The 16,082-nt window shown below is 39.9% G+C and overlaps 1 protein-coding gene across 4 annotated transcripts in view; it reads left to right on the top strand.

Moving 5' to 3' along the window:
- The window catches only part of ATP8A2 (ATPase phospholipid transporting 8A2), a 302,495-nt gene that overhangs the window by 23,332 nt on the left and 263,081 nt on the right, over window positions 1–16,082 (top strand). For 3 of the 4 annotated variants that reach the window (XM_066313085.1, XM_066313087.1, XM_066313086.1), the window contains exons 3-6: window positions 124–268; window positions 12,543–12,642; window positions 13,236–13,334; window positions 14,168–14,213. In XM_066313085.1, the coding sequence (XP_066169182.1) occupies window positions 124–268; window positions 12,543–12,642; window positions 13,236–13,334; window positions 14,168–14,213 (390 nt within the window). Of the gene's footprint in view, window positions 1–123; window positions 269–12,542; window positions 12,643–13,235; window positions 13,335–14,167; window positions 14,214–16,082 lie in introns of those variants that run through there. The other variant, XM_066313088.1, reaches the window with a different exon arrangement.

Here is a 16,082-nt window from a genome sequence, read left to right as displayed (position 1 = left end):
AAACACCGGGCACGGCGCGCTCCCGGCCCACGCCCACCCGCGGCCCTTCCCCGGGAGCTGCCGGCCCGGCTCCGCTGGGTGCGGCCCCGCGCTGACCGCCTCCCCTCCGCGCTCTGCTTGCAGGACCTGTCTGTTCCACCTCGGGCTATAAGAAGGCGGATGATGAGATGTCCGGAGCCACGTCCGCGGCGGATCTGGACGAGGCACCAGCCCGCACCATTTACTTGAACCAGCCCCAGCAGAGCAAGTTCCGCGACAACTGGGTCAGGTACGGAGCAGTCCCCGCGTCTCTCTTTCCAGGAGGCAGCCGCACGCCTCGCAGCCGTGGCCTGGGAGGGCTCGGGTCCCTCTCCCTTGTCTCTCGACCTTGCCCACGCCGGGTTTGAACACAATAAAACGCGTGTCTGCCGAGGCGGGTGGTTTTGTTGTCTGCGGTGGGTACCGGGGTCTGGCCAGTGCACGGGCGAATCCAGCAGCAGCCAAGTGATGGGCTGCTTCCCTCGACGGTAGTGAGAGCAGGGAGCTGGTAGAGCTGCGTGGGCAAGATGCACGAAAAGGTATTCACTTCAGTAGGGCTCTGAATTTTGGAATAGCAGGACCTACTCAAGTATTTCTCGATGCAGCGGTTAACCTGTGAAAATTTAGTGGGAGTTTTGAGCAGAATCCAGTAAACTCCATGAGGCATCCCCTTAAAAACTAGCATTCGGTTGAAAGAGCAACTAGGCTAAGTATATAAAAAAATGTATAGAATAGGAAGGCAGAAAAGAGAAAGTAAATCTAACAGGACAAGAATGACTACAGAAACTACAAGCTGGCATCCCTATGTGTAAAAGGCTGTGGTCCACTTGTCTTTTAATTGAAGGCTAGAGGTAATTTTCTTTTCTGTCGGAGCCTTTTATGTGGGGGGGGGGGGGGTGTTAATACTTCTGGTGGTATGATTAATGCCGTGTTGTTGCAGTTTGGAAACACAAATAACATGGACTGAAACACGGAGTACAAGGATGCATAACGTGAGCAAGTTGTGGTGGTGCTTACCACACTTGCCTGGGGTTAGCTGGATGAACAGATGGCTCCTGTCATGACTAAGGAGGAGTGTTGTTTAGCAGGCTTCTGTTCGTTAATGCAGATGTTTGGGTTATTGTTCAAAGAACGGTTTAAACAATGAGTACTTTTATGAAAAGAGACGAGTTTTGTATCCTGCTGAAGTGATGATTTCCATTATCTGGCTTATTGTGTGTATTACCAAGGGCAATTCTAAGAATATCTTCTGGGAGAGTGCTGGTGTTGTAGGCACCACAGCAACTTATTTATAGGTGGTTTTCTCCTCAGCTTTGACTTGTTACGTAGTTGTCTGGGAAAGTCTATGGTTTAGGAGCAGTTAAAATGACACATTTTCTCAGTATCTTCCTTATTCTATGTGGGTAGCAACAGTGGAGATTTTCTTGCTTTATTTTTCCTTGTCTGATTGAGGGATGAGTTTAACAGTTTCCTGTGGCTAGACTATTTGTGCTTTCCCTGCTTTAAGAAGGAAAAGCAGAGAATGGAGGGTTGGTGGAATCTGTAGTTACGTTTTCCACAAGGGGTTCTGTTCTGATCTGCCTAAATCTTATAGAACAGTAGTGTGTGACTCTGCTACCAAGGACTTGTTCTTGACAGTGCTATTACTAAGGAGCAGCTGTGTCCAATTTGCTGTCTGGAAGCCAGCCCCTGATAACTGTTCAAGTTTTTCAATACCTTTTTGCATCTTTGCCTCTTGACAGGCAAATTTTGAATCATGAGGAATATTGGTCTGTGAGGGATAGGACGAAGAGCAGGTAGTGTAATAGCAAAGTAGAGGTATTTTCATTACCTGATTAGGAACCTTAGCTCCTTAGTGTCGCTTGGAAATTAAGTTGACTTTATAATGATTTGCTGCTGCTTAAGTAAGAAAGCTTTGATCTCTTGACTTTTAAAGGGTGATAGACATTGCCTGTGCTCTTTCCATCCTCTGGATTAGCTTTCTTCCTTCAGCCTGGTGGGACTGGAGGCAGAGGTGACCTAAGCTTGTAATGTCTGAGTAAGGAGGCCTTAGTTTCTTAAGTATATTGGAATTTCTCTCGAGGAGCTGCAATTCTCTTGCCTTTGGACTTTCTTACTGAACTGTCTTCAGCTTCAGAGATACACTCAACACTGTATTTCTCTGTGCTGATGTCTTTGCAGATGTTTTGTCTCCCTAGGAAGCATCAGTGTACCACAAAGCAGGGTGCTGGGTGAACACCTGTACCAAAGGGCTTGTGGAAAATTAAATTGAAAATAATAAACCAGCTTGTTTTAAAATGCTTGAGTTGTGCCTGTCAGAACTTTTGGTAGTCAGTGAGGATTCTCTGAATAGCAGTGGGAATTTGTGGATGTTCATAGGAAGTTTTCTAAACTAAGGATAGTGTGAAAAGCTTGCTCAAAACAAAGCAAAATACAGCAGGAAATGGAAGTGCAGAGCATGGAGGAGGGTGGGTTAGTGATATGCAGATTTTTGTGTAAGGTGTTCTAAACATCTTGAACTGCTTGACTTTTTGTGGGTAGAGAAGCTTCGGTAAAAGTGAATTCCAATGTCTGTGGGAACATAAGACAAATTAGTTTTGAATATGTTAATAAAAATGGATAATTTTCTTGATCCCACTTCTAAGTAGTATGTAGTGCTATTGCAAGAGTTCAGTGGATGGCAAGATGGCACTAACACTTCCAGAAGTCTTGAAGTGTGAGGATGTAGCAAGAGGAAGCGTTACTTCTTTCCCCAGGCTCGCTGGCATAAATCAGACTAGAAAAGGTGCAGAGAAGTGGCCAATTTCTTTTGTGTTCTTGGAACTTTGTAACTAACTATTTCAAAACATAGTGCTGTGCCTTACAGGCTAGATTTAGCTTGGCCCTTGATGTGGGTGTATATATAGGGCTGTCACTGTTGTTTATTATACTGTAGCAGCAGGGATTACATCTGTAGAAACACATCTTCTACCTGTCTTCAGTCCTGCTCTGTTCAGTTTGAAAAACTTTAGGTATGTTTTACTTTTTTGGACCTTTTAATAAAATGTAACTTATGTTCTATTTTCAGTTGAGGCATTTTAGAAGCTTTGAAATATGTAAAAAAATTAATAAATGTTATTACTTTGTCAAACACAGCTGTACTGCAGTAGTAAATGTTTGTTACTAACAAAGCTAACTAGTACCTGTTTTGACATATCCAGCATAGGTCAAACATAAACATTTGTGTGTTTCACCAGAGCGTTTCTGTACTTTCAAGTCCAGTAAGAAATGAAACCATTTATGTTGAGGAAATGTCCAGTCTTTACAGAGCTTTGTGCCACTTACTGAGACATTTGTGCTCTGGAGCAACCTCTCTGTGTACTGAAGCCCTGCTTCCTTGGGAAGTGGCTGGACATGTCTGCTGGTGGGACGTAGGGAGTAAGTTTTTTGTTGTCTTTTGCTTCTCTGTGTGACCTTTGCTTCATTAAACTGCCTTTATCTTTACCCATGACTTTTTTTTCCTTGATGCTTTCTCTGTCTCTTGTTTTGTTGAGAAGAGGAATGATAGAACAGATCAGGGAGTACCAAGTGTCCTGTCAAGGTCAGCCCACAACAAGATGGGAAACAAGCTTCCCTAGTGCCTTCTAAGACCAAAGGAAGAGGTGGAGTGTGGTGGTAGGGGATTGAATGCTGTGTAATATTTGCAGACGACCAAAGTAATGGCATGAACACTTTTCCAGATATATCCTTGATGAAGACTGGGTATTTTACTTGAAGCTTGAATGTTCTATAAAATTAGCTTTTGTGTAAATACAGTTCCTGGTTGTTTCATAGTAATACAAGAATCTACTCTGATATCAATGGCTTGTTCTGAATGCATAATAGTACTGTAATAGGAATTTCTTCTAGTCCATTTAGTAAAAAATACCAGTTAGGTGATTTGAGCCCCTTGCTTGTAGTGTGTGTTAATGTTGATGCAAAAGGAGTTGGACTTCTAGTTTATTAGTCCTAGAGGAGCAGGTGTGCTGAGATAACTTTAAGGCATTAGAAATGGTCTCCGAGTTTTTGAATACAGTGGAATTGGTTTGTTAATGTTGCTCTAGGTAATATTCTTCTATTCCAGGTCTGGTATGACATCCTGGTGTAGATCCGACTTGCATCTGAATCAGGACCCCAAGTTCAGTCACAGTTTGAGGCTTGAATGGGTGGTTGGACAGTGCAGCAGTCACGAAGGGCAAAATTCAACTTGTTTGTTTTTAATGGATCTTGAATCTAAAAGTCTTGTTCGGAAGTTGCTTATCAAAACAGACTTTGGTGGATTGATCTCTTAGAGTGGTCCCAAAAGTTGCATTAAAATAGCCAGAAAATCCTCAGTTGAGAAACTTGTCTTCCATACAGGCAAAAATAAAATTCTGTTAGAAAAGGTAATGAGCAAAATATCTTCAGTGTTTACTTTTAAACTATGCAAGGCCTTAAACCTCAAGTAAACAGGTGAGAATCAATTTCTTGTCTTGTGAGACAGAAGTATTTTGCCTGGAGAATTGAGCCCTGAAGACTGTAACAAGATTTTTACTGGAATGATAAGCCCTGTATCACACTAGTGTTTATATGTGGCCCCAGACTGTCCCATCAGTGTTTGCAGGACGTATGCTGGTGACAAAACCATAGACACAATCTTTATTCTTCCTTTTATTTCATGTGTGTTGCATTGAATGAAGCCAAGGGCATTGTTTTATTGGCTTGTGTATAGGTACTGTAGAAGTCGGTTGTGATTTAGAGATGTTCATGCTTTTTGAGTGTGTGGGGAGGTTCTCAGTGGTGAAACAGGAGTTGCTGGTGTCACTAACCAATTAGTATTGACCCTTGTAACCTGAGTAGTGTTCTCTATGATCTGTGGTTGAAAATGTGGATTATAGTCTGCTATGTGCAATGAATTTCTCTGCACTTAGTGGTATAGCCCAGCATTCATCTTGCACCAAAATACACCCATGTTCTTTAGGTAAAAATGCCTCTATTTCTGTTCAGTTTATTCTTAGTAGAGTTCAAGCATTGGCCATTTGTTTCATTGTGTTTGTGTTGGATTTGAAATACTCTTCTGTTGTCATGTGAACGGATTGCTTGTCTGACTGCAGAACAGTATTTTGAAATTCTTCAAAGAAGGGATGTATTATTATAATCTGAGTAGTACAAGTCTAAGCATGTGTTAAACTAATTCTCTAACTCTTTTTAATGTTAGGTAGATAGTGTTCTTAAGTGAAGAAAAATACTTAGTGTAGTATACTTTTTTAAATAAGAAAAAACTTGTTTCCTGCAGTGCAGCTGTTGCTGATACTGCAATCTACCACAATGGAAAAGGCTTGGGTACAGCTATAGAATGATTCTTTTAGCAATTAAATTTCACTAGAAGTACCTGTTATTGTATGTTTGGTGCTGTGTATCAAGCATATTTGAAGCTGCTGCATCTTGGATCTTGGGCCATTCTTAGGGCAAGAACCCCTGGACAGTTAAATGGTTGAATTTTGCCTAGATAAAATGTCTAGATGAAAAGAAAAAAAACCACAGATGTGGGAGTTCTTGTGCCCTTTCACCTGCTGCATGCTGGGCTCTCTGGTATCCTGAAATTGTTCTGGTGGTTTGTGGCATGATGAATTTCATAAATCAGCCATAGCAACACAGCAGGTGATTTAAACTGGGTCCTTTTTTTCTCTTTTTAGTTCTCCATGACCGCTATTGGCCTGTAGAAAAAGGTGGAGAAGAAATTATCTCAAGCGGACCGAAGTAGAGTTTAAGAAGTGTAATAACTGCACTCTACATAGTTTCTTGGCATTGTGAAGATAATTACATTTCTCTCAAGACTGACTAAATATTAGTTTCTTCTGCCCCCTGCTTGTCACTAAAATAGACACTGCTTCAGTTGTGGTGACATTTAGAGTTAAAAGTTGGCTTCAAAACTGCAGCGAGTCCTCTGGCTTTTAGACAGCTAGCTAGCTTGTGTGACTTGTTTGATATTGTTTTTCAGTCACCTTCATATCATTGCTGTGTGTTTTAATGGAGGCTCTTCTGTGTTTGCACAGGTTAACTACGCTGGTCAGCTGTTTTTGAGTTGTCCTTGCCAGCAGGGCTACTGCAAAGCAAGGATATATTACTGTAGTGATGACCTCACATGCATGCTGAAACAACATCATGCCTTCAGAGCTTTTAGTACGGTTTCTAAACAGCCTTTGTTTAAGGTATTTGTTACTGAAAACCAGCCAGGAAACTGTTCCCCTTTTTGTAGGGATTTCATGAATAGAGAACTCATGGAAAGACCTCTTCTGTTTGCATGCTTTAGGAAAAGCCTCCAGGGTACTGGGTTTTGGAGCAAAAGTGCTCTTGCTTCTATTAAATGTGACACGTGGTCTGGTTTTCAGGTTAAACTGAGCGTAAGCAGTTGTGGCAGTGCCTACTCTGTACTAGGACTGTGCTGCTGTAGGAGACTTTCCTAGTGGAAATAGTATTTGTTTTGGTAATTAACATCAATTACATTAGTTGTTGCAGTCTTTTACTGCTTATGTATGTGATGGTAGGGCTGCTGACACGGGGGCAGTTTGGAATAAGGTACGTGAGGTGAGAAGTTCTAAAAAATCCTTACATGGTTAGGAGGTGATCCTAATGAACTAGAAAGTAATGGGATTGTTATGCTTCAGTGGACAGGAGTTCACAGTGCATTTTCATGCACTTCTGTCTTAGCAGTGGTCTGTGTAAGGGTAGGAGCTGAATCGAAGCCCTTGAAGATAAGCTTGTTGCTGATGCAGCTTTGGAGAAAGTGCAGGTGGCTCAGCCAGGCTGGGTTTGTCAGCCTCATCATCTTGCTCCTGAAGTGGAGCTTGTGCATAAGGGCAGATAACGCTGCTTGCCTGCTCCAGCGACGGTAACCACTGAGTATTGCACTTAGCCCCCTACCTTTTTATTAGATGTTGATGTAGGTTGCAACACTCAGGATGTGTATGACTAGAAAATAATGATGTCAGAGTAATCTGAAATATCTGTGGTAATTTAGATTTTCCCTTATGTAAAACACTCCTCAACATGAGTGGCTGGTTGTCTGGCTGACAGCTGTCTTCGTTTGTGGTTTTTTTTTTTTTCCTTTATATACAAGACCTTATTCAAGTTAAATTCAAACTATTTTTCTGAAGAGTTTTGTTTCCTTATTGCAGCAGACCCAAATCATTGTGGCCTGCATAAAGCAAGTTCTAATGGAACTTGACCTGCAGGGAAATTAGTAGGCTATGTTAATATGTCTTGACTCTTTTAAATTGCATGAAACAATAATTTTCCTCTAAATCATATGATTTGAGGAAAGAGGGCTCAGGGTTTCAAAGATATGGTCAGTTCCACCTGTAACAAACAAAGGGAAGAACAAGTTTCCATGACAGTGGTGCCTTTAGTTGCTTCTGGTAGGAGCCCATAGTATAAACGAAGAAAAAAGGAATGTGGGGAAGTGGTGAGGTGCTTGAGATTAATACTATCCCACTGATAAGTTTTCTTCAGCTGGAAGCTGCTAGAAGTGTTTTCAGTCAAAGTTAGAATTGATTAATTCTAATGTTTGTGAATGCTCTCAATCAGTTTCATTGTCTATGTGAAGAATTTCAGACAACAGATTCATCTACAGTTTCGATGCGGCTTTGTTGGGAAAGTCTTTCAGGGTCTGATGTTTCAGTAGCTAAGCAGAAGAATGTCCCTTAAAACCATTTCCTCTTCTGACAATATATGTACTTGGATATATAAAATATCTTTGTTTTTATGGAGAAACTGTAGCAGTGTGCAGGGAAAGGTGGAAACAAAATAGGCGCTTGAGCTGTGGTTGTTCCAGAGCTGGGTGACAGATACAGTGTGACAACTCTTTTTGTCTTGCTCTGGCAAGCTTTAAGCAATAAGGTCTTGTAGTATTCAAGTTGTTGCACTTATTACTATGCAAGAGCAAGTCCTACTCCTTTCATGCTCCTCTGTTCTGCCCCGAGCTCAGGGACTGTCTCAGGTGTTTAAGCACCACATACCCTTTCCTTGGAGTGTACAGCCGTGAACTGAGCAGTGAAACCCTTTCTGGCTGGAGTCTTCCTCTGTAAGAATTGTAGTCTCAAGGGTTCATCTGACAGAGCAAGGCCCTTCAGTTGAATTGGAGGCTGCATTTGTTCAGGCTCCCTGTTATAAATCAGAAATGGGTATTTAGGACCTAATTTTCAGTCAACCAATAATCATTTCATAGACATATAAGTAATTGCTTCTTATAAGCCCTCATGATGTATTTTTTTGGGAACTTGTAAACATTTGATTTTTGTCTCTTTAGCAAGTTTCAGAAGGTACACCATCTTCTCTTATATGCAAGGATGGAGATGACCTTTCTCTGTCACATGCATGCAACTGCTGAGAACCTTGTTTGTGACACTTGGGTGTAGAACAACCTCCTCAGCACCCTACATGATAGCAGCTTTGTTAATGAGATGTTCCTGTAAATGGGTGTTCTCAGTACTCAATGTAATAACTGAATGTTGTTTTTTTTTTCTGTTAATATCTCTTGAAATACATAAAGCTTGCTGCTGTGCCTCCTGCTGCAATGGTGACTGCCTGCAGGTAGCATGTCATACTACCTCTGTACTTGAGAGCTTTAGCAGAACCTCAGATGCTGATATTAGTCTTGCTGTTAAATGTTGTGTGCCTGTCAGGACCTGAGCATGCAAGCACCATTCCACTAAAGACAGTATTTGAGCTCTTCAGTCAAGCAGATCATCTTCAGTTTTCTGGGGTTTTTCTTTTCCTTCTCTGTTACTGGGCATCTGACCTTTTGTACATGTTGATGGACACAAAGCCCATTTGGTGAGAGAAGAATTTAAGTCTGTAACATTCACTTTAATTAATTGCCCAGCCCTTTTGCTGTGGTTCAGGCGTCTGTGCCTGGTTTTCTTAATAATTGTTCCTGCTAATTGATGTGTGTTAAAAGCACTGATATCAAGTGATACTCCTTCAGTTTTTGGAGAGTATTTCAAGTGTGTGAACTGTGGCATGAGTAGGTTTATGTGAATGCTGTCTAGGAGAGGACAGTTTTGTACTTGTGACCCCTGGAAATAGCACCCCATGTGTCTCGAGGAGGTCCTGTTTTCTTCATCATGGTTATTTTGAAGGTGAAGTTCATTTCAGAGTTCCACTCCACTTCAGGGGTGGAAGTGCTTTAGATGGCTGACTGGAAAAGTGCAAACTGTGTTCTGCTGCATATTGACAGCACGTGTATGTATCTCGAGCAAGTAACTGCTCTGCATCTAATACTGACAGCCTTTGCCTCCTCATCAATTAGTCAATTACAACCTGACTTTATAAAATGTTTTTGGGGGAACAGGGAAAAAGGCAAAAATGGGAGTGGTTGTGTAGAAGTTACCTATTAATAGAGGAAATGTACTGGAGAAGTGCTGCTGACTTTCTCAGTGCACTGTTTGCTACTTTTCATTTGACTGTTATTAAAATTACTAGGTAATCCTTGATACTTTAGTAATGTGGTAACGAGTTAAAGTATGTGAATGACACTAATCTTTTGCAACTTATGCAGTGATTGCTTTCAAAAAAATCTTTGCACTGCCCCAGAAACAGTGGGAGCAGAGCCAGCTGTAGTCAGGTGTATCCAAATTAATTTGTTTAACACGGTTTTGTACTGTTCCTCCTGACTTGAGTAGTGGTGTAACTTGAAACATGACTTATGTGAATTAACTTGCAGGTGTGGAGGAGACGTCTCTTCTAATATTTGCACACCTGTTCAACATTGAAACTTGTGTAGTTAAGTGAGATTTGCACAGTTAACAGCTGCTGCTTTACAAGAAACCAGTTTGTTTGTTTTCCCCCTTGTGCTTCCCTCCTCTACCTGCCTCAACCTGTTCTGTGAGATGCAGACCTTGTATTCTCAGTTAATATGGCTCTGACTGGGGCTGGTCAGGGAGTTAACCTGCCAGCTATTTTATTTATAGTGACCAAAACTGTGCTATGAATGAGCTGACTGAAGTTTCTACCTGCTCGTCTGTAGATTTTAACTTTCCTGAGCTTTGATTATCCTGAAGTTGTTACACATCTATCTGTTGGGAGGGAGCACAAGAGTTTTTTATATCATTTAAAAGTAAGTATTGTATTTATCATTTAAAGAACTGTTCTTCAGAGCCAAATCAATTGAATGCTCCTGCCCAGCTTGGACTGCTAGTTGGTTTTTTGTAAGAAGTTTTCTTTTTGAATAATAACATGTATCTGCTTTTTATTCATACTTGTGGTTCCTGTTCCTGTATGGTAACAGCTGACTGTGCCTGCCTCTAATTAGAGCTGTACCCATTTTCTGTGGGCATCTGTCAAGTTACTTAAGTAACAGAATACATGGAGTGACTTAGTATGTACAAACCTCTTTCAAAAGAGCATTATTGTGTTGGCATTAACATAATTGTTAGAGTAAGAATCATGTTTGAGCCAGCTAGCTGTGAAGTTGGTAGGTGGTAGAATGGTGTTAATAAATGTTTCAGCTTGGTTGCAGTCAAATTCTTGTGTTCTTCTAATCATAGCAATGTGATACCTAGAGGAATACTATTCTAAAATAAAATCTGCTGTTGCTTGATGTCTAATTAGTGCTGCTTGGAGAGTTTGCTTCTGGGTCTAAACTGTGAACTTGATTAACCCATATTTTTAAGTCATAATGTAATTCTGAGATGTGTGTTTAATTATGTTCTGTATTAAAGGAAGGTTATTACACATGAGACCAGGCAAATGTGGCTTAAAACAAAAAATGATTAGAGTGGGAAGAAATTAACAGCACTTGAAGGAAGTAACTTCATTTGTCTAAGAACTGGACTTGTTTTAAACCTGGATGTATGATTTCACTCATTTGGCTTAGTAGAAATGAGCCATGATGAAGTCCAACCACTTGAAATTTCTGTAAAATATTGTGTTGGGTATTTAAATATTTGATTTTGGTGAGCAGTAGTAGCAATAGAAAGGGATTTGTAGTTACTGGAAGCAAGGCAAGTTCCTAAGATAAGATGCATCTTAACTTGTTTTTAATTATGTTGTTGTTGTTTTTTTTTTTAGACTTATCCCACTAATTCTTCTTCAGTGCTCAAAATAGAGCCATTTATAACAAACTGTGCCTCATTGCATCAGTTACTGTTTGATTTTTGAAAGATGCAACAGTGTCTGCTTAGATGGCTTGGAGTTGAGGGTGGGGCAGATATGAAGGAAAAGGAGGTGGTTAAAGCAACAAACTGGAAAATGTAGTTCTCTAACCTTGTCCACGCAGAGGTAAGCTGCTTGTGGATCAAGTTAGTAAGAGTTTTATGTGTAGCAGCAGCCTGTTGTGAAAGGCAGATCACGCAGCTAAAGCATTTGATTATCCTAGTCCTTTATGATTTCTGAACAGCAATGCTGTGCATTTCAGTTGATCTGGAAGGCTTTTTGGTGGGGGAGAGAGGACTAGATTTAATGGAGAAGTGATCTTGGCACTGCTAGGAAACATCAGTAAAACAGGAATTAGGAAACAATTTTCCTTTTTTTTTTTTTGAAAGCAGAATATCTTAGTGTCCTCAGTTCCTTGAAAATACAAGACTTCTTTAAAAAAAACTACAAAACAACCCAAACCAGAACAAAGCACAAACAAAAAAATCCTGAAACGAAACCACAACCACAGCACCCAAACAAGATTATGCTTGAAAATTCCTGTCCTTGTTTGTTGGGCCTTTGCAAGGCATATTCAGCTGCAGGTGCTCAGCTGTTTAAACTCCAGCTCATGCTGATGGCCAGTAGTTCAGTAAGTGAAGGTTCTATGCTAATGGTTAAATTATCATGTCAACTTTGACGCTTTTTTCCTGAAGTTGTTCTCATGGCCATTATGGATTTGATGTGAAGATGACAAGAAATTACATTGGTGATTAAGGCTAGTTAGTGCAGTATGTTTTTGTTTAAAGGCAGAAGAATTAGTAGTTATAATTCAGTTATGTATATGTTAGTTACAGTATTTACATATATAGTAGGAAAAAAGCCAAAAAACATTAATCTGAAAAAGTGTGTATTGTTCTGGAGGATTATTCCATATATAGCTGAGCTTAAGTCATTCTGAAGTAGGAAATGAGGCATTTTAAAAATGCATTGCAAAATTTCTAATTTCTCTCATTTAACTCTGCCTCCTCCAACATTTAAATTCTGTGCTCGATGAGAGGTAAGCCCTTGATCAAGTGCTTGGAACTGAAATGAAAGGTTTCCTTTTCACAATGCTGAAGTTTGGATGGATGGTAAATGGTCTGATAGGTCCTTCAATAACAAAGGCACCAGTGGTAGAAGTGGGCCTGGGAGCCTTCTGGGTCTGTGTGATGCCTCTTTTGTGTGCTACAGCTCCTTAGCATAACCAAAGCAAGTACTCCCTCCATACTGTAAATATGTCTTTACTTTGTGATCTTTGAACTGCTTTCTAACACTGGCTTTTAGACTTTTTTGTCATGATCCTCACCTGATATTCAGATGAAGTACTAAGATGAAAATCTTCTACCCTGTAGCACAGCCAAGTACAGCGTGGTGACATTTCTACCTCGATTCCTGTATGAGCAGATAAGAAAAGCTGCAAATGCATTCTTCCTCTTCATTGCCTTACTGCAGGTATTGTTTTATTGCTTTGGCTTGTTTATAAAATGAAATGGTAATGCAGTAAAAGTTATTTCTGTTGTTATACTTAACTGCAAAGCAATTCTTAAACTTACTTTATTAGTAATATTAATGGGGTATGCTGTTGCTAATTGAAATTGGAAGACAACTTAGAGATTTCTTGTAATGTAGTCTGTAAAGTCAATTCTTAATAAGTAAAAATAAGTGGTGTCATAAAACATGGAGCAATTGACCATTGTGAGAAAAGAGTGTGTGACTTTCATAAGAAACTTCTGCTTAGTTATTCTAGATTACCACTGCTTCCATGTGAATTATATAATTTGTATCATTTTTTTGTAAAGAGAAGAGAAATAGAATAAAAGGCATGTATGACAACAGTATCTTCTAACTTGGTTTTGGTTTCTCCAAGCCTACCTAGACTGTAGGCTAGTTTGCCCACTGAAATTGAATATCTGTGAGGCGCAAATCACACAGTAAATCTGAACTTTGTGTTCTCTTTTTTGAGAGCTTTGCATAAAATTCTAAATGTACTGGAAATTAATTTTAAATATGAATGTAAAATGGGTCTCTTTTCCCTCTGTTCACAGCAAATTCCAGATGTCTCTCCAACAGGAAGATATACCACCTTGGTGCCATTGCTATTTATTTTAACAGTTGCTGGCATCAAAGAAATCATAGAAGACTATGTGAGTATGACTATGGGGAAGGCTGTGCTAAAGAGCAAGTGTCTCAAAAAAAAAGCTATAAAATGCCATAAAGCCGTGCATCTCTGAAGTTTGAGTCATTGCTCAACAGCAGCAAAATATCGTTTGACTTTCAAAGTGCTTGACTAGAATTTCTGTAACACACTGAAATAAGTAAGTGTTTTCATGATAGCTGGTAAACAAGAAAACAGTAGAAACCAGGACATTTGTTTCTCTCTCTTCAAACGTGCTTATTAATGCCTTTATTAGAAAGGCACTGTAGAGTCCTGACAAATATGTGGCCTTCATATATGGTCTTGAAAAAGGGAGTTAAGGGGGAGGCAAGCAACTTAAGGATAGAGAGGACTGTTTTAGGGAAATTCTGCACTCACTTGTTTGTATGCTTTTTATCAGAATGAGGTCTTTCTGCTTTGCAGAGTGCTGATGAGTGAAATCATTTGGATATCAGTCTAAACAACAGCATGTTGAATTTAAAGTGTATCTGCCATCTAAACATCGTGGTCCTTTTTGTTAATTTTGTGTTTCTTCAAAAAATCCCAGCTTTGGAGACACTTTTTTTACCACTGTTAAAGGTTTGAGCCTGATTTCCAACATGGGGACTTTAACTTTGAAATTTATAATTGTACTTCTTATAGTTTTTCACAAACCATTTGGATCTAAATGATCTGTGATGTACAAAAAACCCAAAAAAACCCCATAAAGGCAAAAAGGACCCAATGTATCATCTTGCAGTTTGTTGTATTTTTAGCTCTAATGGTTCTGGAATTTGTGATGAAGTGTTATGAGGTGTAATGAAATGTTTTGTTTCCTTACAGAAAAGACATAAGGCAGACAGTGCAGTGAATAAAAAGAAAACAGTAGGTAAGACTAAACACCCTGTAAGTATTTAAAATGCAAATAGTGAATGCTTACTTTTGAACAATTCTGTTGCTTTAACTGTCACGACGGTGAGAAATGCATATCTTGTGCACTAGGTACTTACCAGTAATTTAAGATTTTGCTTTGCCAAAGGTTTCAGCCTGATGATTGATGGTCTGGCACTTAAGGGTGAGGTATTGGGAGGATTATTAGAATTTATAAGTTAATGTAATTTTAAGGTTGTCCAAAGTTACATTGTTCTCAGCTCCTCCAAGAAAACCAAGCAATTTTTTCCCTACCAAACTCCATCTTGATTATTCTAACACCAAACCAAACACCAAAACATCCAAAACTGAAAAAGCCAACAACCCCCTGCAATGTTAAAAGCTGCTGTCAGAAGAATTTGAATTCATTTTTGGAAATGCTGCTGCCCTTGAAATATAATAAGTCTGGGGATTTTTTAGCTTTGCTTTCCTGACATGTCACTGAAAGAGAATTTAACACTGATACCCACTGAATGCCTACATGTATCCCTAAGGTATGGACAGTACTTGTCACTGTATACCTGAAGGCAACGCTGTCATTTTCTTCACCCCCTTAACTGAAAATCTGTGCAGAAAATAGGAAGAGCTTGTCAATGGCCACCCTGTGGTTTTCCTGGGCCATAGTCAAGGCAGCTCCGTGGACTTGAGCTCTGAGTAGAGCCCCTTCCTCTCAAGCACAAATACCTGAAGTGTCAAAAAGGTGGAGGAGCACTTAAAGCAACATGGGGAAGTGAGCAACCTGCTAGCTCCTTGCTTCAGATAGTCCTGGAAACGTGCCTGTTTATTTCACTGAGTTAGGTGCTTGAAAATTTGGGTTGATGGTTAAGATTGTATATTAATGCACATCAAAAGGCATTGCTTTATCACTTCTCCTAGTTAATGTCTCTACAAGACTCTGGGAAGATGTTTGAGTGCAAGAACACTGTATTAGTCATAAGCAATTGGCAATTAAGTGGCTGTAGCCCAACAGGCCTTGTTATAGGTAATATGAAAGATGGCCCATTCGGAGGTCACAGAGGCAGATACAATTCATTTGTAGGTAGAAAATGTGTGCCAGCAAACACTTCAAGGGATGTTTGTCACAGTAATTGTGGAGAGACAGCCTTAAAGTACACAAGCTGTTCTCATGGAGCTAAGTGGAACTTAACACTTGAAAAATTATTTGAGTTCAGACTTTTTTACGTTTGAATACTCTAAATAAATTTTCAATCTGATGCTTAAAACTGTATCCTCCTACTTCTTAAGAGGGAGGCTAAAGAGGCTTATTCTTGAGACATGTATTAACAGAATGAAAAGATAACTTTAGGTTCAGAGTGGGTATTAAGGTGAAATAAATTTAGGTTCTCTGTGTGCCTTTCGGTTACTCTTATAGCTGAGTGGTGTCTAATCAGTGCATTCAGTGTGGAGAGCATTTGAGCTCACTGAGAAGCAGATGCCTGCTGTCTGCTTGGCTGTGTCCTGAACTCCACTGCCTGCAATGACTGGTTGCTTACTGCAGCAGCAGTCATGTAGGCTTTGCATTTATCTTGTGTAGTTTTTAGAGGAGTTGCATATCTTCAAAGTCCCTTTCCTGTATTAAGTTTACCATGGAAAACATCAGTTTGCTTTCCAGAGTGGCTTTGGTATTGTAGGAGTTAAATTCCCTTTGGAGCAAACTAAAATTGAAGTTCTGCCCCAGGTGAGCACTGAACATTTGCATTAAGAGCTGGAGTGTGTTTAGTCTCTGAGCCAGTGTTTTATGTCTTGGATGGCTTCACATGATGTCTGTGGTGATGACATTAAATCTAGGGACCAGACTCCATATAATTCCAAGTGAAGCTGCTGAGCA

The sequence above is a fragment of the Sylvia atricapilla genome, chromosome 2, assembly GCF_009819655.1.
Source record: "Sylvia atricapilla isolate bSylAtr1 chromosome 2, bSylAtr1.pri, whole genome shotgun sequence".
Taxonomy (NCBI): Eukaryota; Metazoa; Chordata; class Aves; order Passeriformes; family Sylviidae; genus Sylvia; species Sylvia atricapilla.
This window is presented reverse-complemented; position numbering and strand designations above follow the sequence as displayed.